Genomic DNA, 9,393 nt, shown 5'->3' on the forward strand with positions numbered 1-9,393 from the left:
TAGTTAGGCCTTTATATGGGTACCATGTAGCTAAGTATTTACAACACCTTCAGGATTGAGGACGTTCTGCCAAGAAGGCTTGTTCCATGATAATTTAACCTGCTTGCAGGATTGGCTTTCTTCAGTCTGCTGGCCCCGGATAGGTTGCTAACAGGTCTTCAGCATGTCTCGATAGGGATAAATTGAACACTTTGACATTAACATTGAATAAAGGAACCAGGGAAACTATATTGCAAACTATTCTGAGAGTTAGACTTCTTGTTCCCTTGGGGGATATGAAAATGAGCTTCTTGTCTGTTGTTAGCTTCCCTTGCTCTTTCTGTTTCTGCTGTTGGATTCCTATCTCTTCAGTATGGAGGGAAAGTTATGCTTACTGTGCCTACTTTTAAGTTTTGAAGTGCAATCAATTGAGTCAGAAGATCACTGCAAGTCCCTGTTTTCTGTTGACTAAATGAAAGTAGACAAGTTTTGTTTTAGTTACTCATATGGATAGTTTTTTGATTGTGTTCAGGTGTTCTTAATTTGACATTGTCTCACCATATTGGAAAACAGATTTTTTTTTTTTTTTTAAATTTGCTTGTCAGCTATCATGGGACTCTTGTATTTTTGTTGTCTCAAGAAAACTTAGTGCTTTTTGGCTGTGTGCAGTCTGGCTGTATACAATTTTCAACAATTGTTGTTGAAAATGTTAGTTTCAACAAATAACATACCTCTTATGAGGTGGAAAGGTGGCCCAAAAGTAATGTTTTACCCAATGTTATGCAGTAAGGCCATGACACAACCAACAATAGAAACCAGGTCTATGATGTTCTGTTTTTGTGACTTCTTCAACTATGACAGGAGAGAAGAATTAACTTATTGCTAGTACTTGTTTAGAAAAAAAGCTAAAATATTAATTTAGCATTGGAGCAGGATTGAATGAATTAGTGTTAAAATATTAAATATTGATATTCATAATTTTCTATGGCATTTATCAGAGGATATAGGAAAATAAAACCCTAAACTTTCTATTGTGTTCAGTTTCCCCCAGTACCCTCTAAATTATTGTTAACTAGTGGTGGTGTGTTGTATTGATTTACTTTATCAATTTTTTTTCTTTCCCCTTTGGTAAACCTGTTGATACATTCAAGGCTTAGACAATTGCTGCTTGCAGCTTTGTATTCTCCATTATTTCCATTTGTATTTCAAGAATGATACACAGGACAGTGTTTATATCTTGCATGTTACATCTGCTATGCAATGATGTCTAAGGCTCATGGGTGCACTCACCATGATGAAGATAAGAGTGAATGTTCCTACATTGGAAGAAGATGCTGTAAAGAAAACTTATGCATATTTGGGAGGAAGAAAACTGCAGTGAAATGAAATTCAGCCCAGAATGGTCAAGGGAAGTTGACCAAGTTTTAATGAAAATTAAAACTTGCGCTTGCTTATACTATTTTCCACCTTCAATACTGTTGAGTATCAAGCCATTTCACCGCCATATTTTTGTAGTATATACACTTCATAAATACTATAGTTAACCTAATGTTGTCCTTATGGAGAGAATATCATGCAGTCTATAATGAGTACTTGAGAGAAACATTTGTATGAACCCAATTGTGGTTATTTACTTGGAAAGAAAGGTGAGAAATTGGACAAATAGAAGCTTTTCTGTGGCTTTAGTTTTTGTGTGTGTGTGTGTGTGTGTATTGCAGGTGGAAGATGGTACAAGCAAGCAGCAAGTTTTAATTTTTGTCTGTCTGTCTATCTGTACATAGATTTAGATATATATCTATAGATTTTAAATCTCTGCTAAGCCAGTTCTAATTTGGTCCATTTGCACTTCCTTCATCCAGTGTCTACTGTTGGTTGTTTTTTTCTTGAGAATGCCAGCAAGAATCCTATGGCTACTTTTTCTTTAAGAAAATGCTGCCTGCATTTAATTGACTTGTTAACTCCCTCCTTGTTTTACAGCATTTATTTGTTTTGCAGAAAATACATATTCTTTAAAGAATGTGTTCTCCTGCTTGTAACAAGGCTTGTTACTATTTCAATTATGCAGATTCTTGATGCTGTGGAAATTGTGCTTGATGACGCCAAGGCAGCTGCACGTTGTTAGCATTGTAGGCTGTCAGATGGTCATGTGGGATTCTTGCAGCATGCAACATTCAATAGGATTGAAAAAGGGCTTTTGATGCAAGGCATAGCTTTCTGACTGTATTTGTGCCTTTTAGCTAGCTTATACAGCAAACAGATATCTATCTATAAATTTAAAATGCTGCCTCATTTTTCTTCTGGTTGGTTTCATTTTGGCTTCACTAGAAGATGCATCTGGTACATCCACGATTGAGGAGTTTATTAATGATACTGTCATTCAGTTCACTTACTTTCTTTTCTTTTAGAGTCTTAGCTAGCCCACAGATTACATGATCACACATTCATTCAGTCATTTCTATAGAGAAAAAACCATCATGCATGATTTCTTCGTTTTCTTCTGTCTCTTTATTCCTTTTAAGTTGCACTGTCATGTTCTTTTTTACCATTAAGCTTTGTCTCTGTCTCTTTCCTCCACTATTGTTCATTTATAATTTTTCCCATGCTTGGTTACTGCACTATTTGATTAACTGGCTGTGATGATGATGAACCTGCACACTGGAGGAGCAGCTACTACAGTGGTGATGAAGGGATGTAATAATGGTCGCTATCCTCGGAATTCTCTCTACAGTGACTGCATTATTGAAGAAAAGGCAGTGGTCCTGCAGAAAAAAGACAATGAAGGATTTGGATTTGTACTTAGAGGTGCAAAAGGTATGTGATATATATATATTTTTATTTTTTATTTTTTTTCCCTGTGTATGTACATGTGTGGTATGTGCTGATGTGAAAAATGTATACATCTCTGAAAATAAGCAGGAATTATTCTTGGTGCACTTGGTTGCTAGACAACAGTGTTCTCTGTATGCTGTACTACTCGGATGGATTTTAGTGGTTTCTGTTTTGAGCAGCTTGGGGTTTTATGTGGGGGTGAACTCTGTAGAATCTTTGTTTGGGGAGGGGGGGAGTTTTATTTTATTGCCAAGGCATTTGCAACATTATCGTGTACCATGTCTCCTCCCCCCGCAGTTAAGCCTTACTGTGGGAATCTTGCTTCTTAAAAAATAAAGATTCTTACCTTCTATATTTCAGATGTCTATTTCAAAATATCTTTATGAATAGCAAGTATAAAAACAGGTTGATGACGTGTTCAAAATAGGTGTGTATCTTCTACAAGGTGACATTGGTGCAGTTTTAGTATGAAAATATGATCTTTTTTACGTCTTCAGAAACTGCACGTATGTTGCATGGCCTGTAGTGTGTTCAGCTTGAGAGCTGTTCTTCATGTTAAAATGTGTTAACAGGTTTTTAAAACTAAAATCTACTTTTATAGGATTCTGCAGAATTGAACATTTCTATTTTAGGGTCTGTTTTTTTTAACATAACACTACATTTTATTTCTTTTACATTTAAAAAAAATATTGATGGTATGTCCCCCTCTTTTTCCCTCCCCCCTCACTTACGTGAGTTCTCCCTTACCCTGCCTGCCTACCAAGTAAAGGCTAGCCCATATGTGGCCATGAAAGATATTCCACACCCTCATTCTTGTGACACCATTTTTATCCCCTTTTACTAGAATGTTTTATGCCCTTTTTCTATTGCTATAAAAGCATTTCTCCTCCGTCATCTTGGCCAAGTGTATATTATTGGGAACCCCTTAGGAAAGCCACTGTCTGATCGGCTGGCATGAGTTGTCTATGCAGCAAGAGGAGGTCACACCCTCAGTATAAGCCTAAGTATTTCCATACTACTGCCTAAGGGCCAGAACTCCTCAGGTGAAAGATCCAAAGACCTTTTTAATAATATATTTTCATGATACAGGGTTGCTACCAGGCCTGCTGTGCCTTTTTACTGTAGAAACTGATCCTTTTCTGTTAAGTTTAAAAAAACAAACAAACCATAAAGAGAGAGAACAAAGATTTTAGTTTGATTTTCTATTTTTCATGTTAGCCAAATTTCCCTTTCAACTAGAGAACTGCTTAAAAGTGAATTAAGCTCTTTCTTAGAATAACGTGCATTTTTACATATGCTATGTTTACAAAAAAACCTGTCTGTGAATATGAAATTTGTTATAAAAATTAAGCTACTTTTAGTTGCTCTTTTTTTTGATTTATGGCATAATAGAAGGTAGTTATTAGGGTGTGGGGGGAGGATTTTTGGTTTCCCTCAGAAGAGAAGAACTGTAGATTGCCATTGCAGATGGGTTGTTCTTTGTTCCCAATATCTAGATATTGTATTCCAGTACCTAGAATATGAGACAAGGGCCTGTCATACTCTAGTACCCTGTATATTTCTTATTTCTATAAATGATAATGCCATACTTGTCCTTTCAGTTAAGTCATTTTTAGTTGTAAATATTAAAAAAAAGGAATTAATGAATATTGTGGGTTATTTTTTTTTCCCTGAAGCTGATACACCAATTGAAGAATTCACCCCAACTCCAGCCTTTCCTGCTTTGCAGTACCTAGAATCTGTGGATGAAGGTGGAGTAGCATGGCAAGCTGGCTTGAGAACAGGAGACTTTTTGATCGAGGTAGGAATACATGGATTCTGATTTATGTATAATCTGGTGGGAGTGAGATTTGGGAAAAGACCATATTCTGTTGCAATTTTTCTCTCTTTGTATAAGAGATTTGTTTCCAGAGGATGGATTAGTGGATTGACACTGCTAATATGTTTTATATTATCTGTAGTATTTTGTCCTGAACAGCATTTAGAAAAATAGAAGTATTCTAGGTATCATGGTTTTTTGAGGGTGCCTGTTTTGTTTTGTTTTTAATACCTTGAAAGTGTACCCAAGGCAAAAATGTGTTTTCTCTGATTTTTTTTTTTTGTTCTTTGTTTAATCTTCTTGCAATATAGTTTGATTTGGGGTACCTGCATGGCATACTAATTTTAAGAACATTTCTCTTAAAATTAAAAAATAGGTTTTTGAAGGGTCATTTTTTGTACAACTCTTGGCAATAATTATTTTAATAAAAAACATCAGTAATCTACATCTGTTAGATAAGTAATAGTGGAAAAGAAAGTTATTTCCTTGCATAGAATAAAATATTGGTGATAGTGCATTCTAAATGCATATTCACTTCAAGAAAACAAGTAATGGTTTTATTTGTTGGAATGATTGTATGAAGGATTAATGGAATTTACTTTCTTTTAATTGCATCTGTAAAAAGCTTCTCTCCAGACTTTTTTTTTTTTTTATTTGATAGACGTGGCCAGATGCTTACATTTGTTTAAATACCAATAGCAAAAAGTCCTGTATATTTTTAGATAGATTTATTATTGTAGCAAAAATATGACGATGTGAAAATATTGCTGTGATTAACTTTTGTTTCAAATAGACAATTGCTTGTTGTTGATAGTCAGTGCGGTGATGTTGTGTCTTGCAATATGAACTTATAAACTTATAAAATTATTAGTGGTCAGTATAGGCACAAAGTTTATTATTTGGGTTTGTTTCTTTTGATGTTTTATGGTTCTTACTTGTGAATAGTTTTGTGCTGACTTTTTTCCTTAAACGCATTTGGATTTAAGTTTTTTCTCTTGGAATATAAAATCTTTCTATGAAGGTGAAAGTTAGAGTTCTCTTTGTCTCTTGAATGCACAGGTAATTTATGCAATTAACTCCCATGACTATTTAATTAAAAATGTCTGCAGAATTTCCTTTGTATTAATGAAAGAACAGACTTCATGGACCTCTCAGATAGCAAATTCATATGCCTTCCTGATCTATCGGTGTACATTTTACACAATTTATGCTTTACTTAAAGAATACAAATACCAAGAAGGCACTGACAACTTAACTTCAGTATGTATATCCATTTATATAAATAATTGGGTGCAATTATTGTTGTGATGGGTGTGTAGTTTTTGGGTAGTGCTCTGTTTAGAAAGTCACTTGCTGCTCAAAAACCAATAGAGAAGGTGCCATAGCTAAATCCATTCTCTTCATCTTCACAAGTGCTCCTTACTGGCTGCTTCAGTCAAGAATAATGTCTAAGTTAGCATCAAGGAGAGGGTTGCAGGCTGACAAGGAACTGCTTATAGCAATTGCTTAGGAGATTCTGAAGAAGTGCAAGAACTCTAGTAGGGTTAATGCTGTATGAAAACATAACTAGTTTTTTGGTATGCTGCAAACAACTGAAGTTTCATACTAAATTTGTTTAAGTCCCAGTTCATAAAGTACATGCTTAAAAGCTTTATTGAATAAGGAGGGTTTGCTGAATCAGGGCCTTAGTTCATGTTGTGTCGTCTAGCTGCATTGTACTGAAAGATGCAATCCTAGTTCAAGCTAAATCAAGTTTTGCATATATTCTGACTAGAAATACTAATTAAAGTATAAAATCCACTGTGGAATAAATCATGCTGAAAAGTCATAAGTCAAATAATCTTAGTTACTGAGGAATTTTAACGTAAAGAAGATATGGTCTTCCATTTTATCAGCTGTATATTGCCCAGTACCCTCCATGACAGAAAACTAACTATCCTTTAAAGTACTTGCACTGATACAGAGATACTAAAATTTAAGGTATGGTAGCTGTAATTTTTTTTTTTTTTTTTTTCAACCATACAAAAGCTTGATATACTAGAAAGAGTATTTTAAGTGATACATGACTAAAAGGTTGAATGCATTTAGTATTTCAGTGTAAAATGATTATGACCTGGGCTGAAATCTCCTATTCCCAAGCAATTTCTTGCTTGACTCAAGTTTTATAGTATGAAGTGAAAGTGCCTCAAATAATTTCCCCTTGTGGCAAAAGGCAGATATGAAGGAATATACAACATCAGGTATATCTGGAAAGAGTAAATGGACTGCTGGGAGCCTAATCGACTGCACACAACAAGTGAGCTAGCTAATTGTCAGGCTTCAGGTGAGGAATTAAAATGGGAGAGCCCAGCTCACCAGGTGACTGATTAGAAGAGCAAGCAGACATTTAGCTCCTACTGCAGGGTGAGGTCTTGAGTTAAGGGGTTTGGAACTGAGGAAGACTTCTCATCCTTCTGGGAAGGAGCTTCCTTGGGGAAAGATAGGCTTTTCAGGAAACAAGTGCCTTGTTTGGCTGCCAACAATTTAATTTAAGCTTACTCAAAACTTGCTCAAGGAGGGATGGATACTTTTGCTTTCTTGCTTGCCTGGAAAGGATTGGGCAGCAAAAAAGGTAGAATACTTTGTTACTTCAGGTTTATTTTTGGATGTGGGTGCCCTGAAAGCCATGCAGTTTTAACATGACTTCGCCAAAGGGCTAATTGGCATCAGCCAGAAGATTTAACTGAAAAACAGAAGAGAAACAAGCACTTCTTTCTCCTTATTTAAAAATAGTGTGGGTGGGTGGGTGGATGTGGATGTGTGAATAAACTAGTATGAACTCATCTTACCTTTTCAGTAGTTCTTCCTCGTATATCACAAATAATCTGTTTAAAAAGGTCAAGAATATTCTTTGAGGTGAAGAAAATGGGCAAGAGTTAGTGGTTACAATGTACATGTTCATGAACATTTCAGCATTCTTGAGTTTTGTGGTCTGTTGTTAGCTCTGAAAAACCATTAAACATGGATTTCCCCTCCCCCACCCTTTCCCTCCCTGTTTGCCTGTTTTATAATTAGGGGAACACTGGGCGCATCCACATTTACTGCGCAGTAACAAAATTTACTGCACAGTATAGGCACACTTCTATATGTGCACGCCCATACTTCGTAGTAAATATGGTTACTAGCACAGACTTGAATGTAAATTTATACCTTCAGCATGCAGGTATCAAATTTATTCCCAGTTAGTTACTGGCACAGTAGCACATGTATAGATGACTTACTGTGTAGTAACTATGTGTGCGTGTATGTGTGAACTGACTTGGGACTCCCAAGTCAGTCTGTACACAGTGTTAATATGCTTTGATACCTGATTGTGTAGATGCTGGCCTATTCCTGCTTACTGCACAGAAACTTCCCATGCGGTAAATTTTAAATGGCCGTAAATGTACATGTAGACGCACCTACACATCTGTCTTTATTTTAATGAACTATATGCCATGATTACAATATAGTTCCTGCCCAAGTGAAAAGATTATTAGGAACGAAGCAAAATACTGATAAAATTAAAAAGATGCCTAGTAAGTTTTCCATAATCTTTGTTTATGAACTATAACTGCTGAAAAAGTTTTACAGCTAATTTGAGTTAAGCATGCGTGTGTACATACATCCATCTCAATGATATTTTATAGGATACTATGATTTGATTAATTCTACTTAATGAATATTTATAGAATTTAATTATTTATGAATTAGAGAAATAATCTGAAAGATTTTAAATTGATAAGTTAAAAAAAATGTTCAAGGCAAAATAGTTCTGTACTCTTCTCACTGAATTGGAGATGACTTTATATTGATCACTTAACCTCTTCCTGGTTTTGTTTCCACATATGTAAAGCCTACGTCCAACCATATTTCCTCATAGGAAGATCTCAGGTTTAAATGAGTTTCCAGTTTTTGAGGTCTTTCTAAAGAGAAGGTATTTTAGAAATGTAGATTATGGCAATACCAAATTTTAATCATGATTCTACTAATGCCCTTACTACTACTACTACTACTACTACTACTACTACTACCCCCCCACCCCATGGAATTTGCTTTTCAAAGGTACTGTGTTAATAACATTATTTCCTTTATACAAATAGGTCCTTTTAATTGTGTAGCATTAATAATATTTAGCCAAACCAATCTTAATACATTGCACTAGATCTATATTGTTCTTTTATAAATTAAAACACAAATTGAAAACAAACCTGCTTTTAACAACTTGTACAACAAAGCAATTACAGCCCAATGCAAAGTTGCAGTTCATATAACCAGCTTTTCAAGCATGTACTGTGGATATTTGTATATCTGGTATCACGTGACAATGGTATTGACAGTGTCATAATGATACTAAAATATACGTACTAGAAAAATGAAACTACTTGAGGAATGTCTTCCCAATACAATATTATTTGTTCTTCTCCGTTAAGTGAAGCATTACAACTTGCATTATTGCCACTTAGGTAATCGTTTGCATTTGCAGGCAGATTGAAATTTTATTATTATTGGAGTAGTGATGACTGTTTATAGTCTAACTGGAATTTAAAGTAGGTGACTAACAATTTGAGGCTGTATTATAACAAGAAGGCAAAAATCAAGGTTTGATCTGAAAGATTTAAAATTAGGCCACTATTTCAGTGCACAGCTGTGGCGGAGTACAGGGTCCTCCTGCCACTTTAAGGGCCTGGAGCCAGCAGCCTCCCGGTGCCTGATTGCGGCAGCCAGTTTGAGGGCCACAAAAACCA

General features: G+C 35.3%; 1 protein-coding gene across 10 annotated transcripts in view; it reads left to right on the plus strand.

The window, feature by feature from the left end:
• SHANK2 (SH3 and multiple ankyrin repeat domains 2) overlaps positions 1-9,393 on the plus strand; it is an 810,144-nt gene that overhangs the window by 566,451 nt on the left and 234,300 nt on the right. For 9 of the 10 annotated variants that reach the window (XM_014517615.2, XM_025197122.1, XM_014517581.2 and 6 more), the window contains 2 exons: positions 2,708-2,790; positions 4,485-4,609. In XM_014517615.2, coding sequence (XP_014373101.1) covers positions 2,708-2,790; positions 4,485-4,609 — 208 coding nt within the window. Of the gene's footprint in view, positions 1-2,646; positions 2,791-4,484; positions 4,610-9,393 lie in introns of all 10 variants that reach the window. The other variant, XM_025197264.1, reaches the window with a different exon arrangement.

The sequence above is a fragment of the Alligator sinensis genome, unplaced genomic scaffold, assembly GCF_000455745.1.
Source record: "Alligator sinensis unplaced genomic scaffold, ASM45574v1 scaffold442_1, whole genome shotgun sequence".
Classification (NCBI taxonomy): domain Eukaryota; kingdom Metazoa; phylum Chordata; order Crocodylia; family Alligatoridae; genus Alligator; species Alligator sinensis.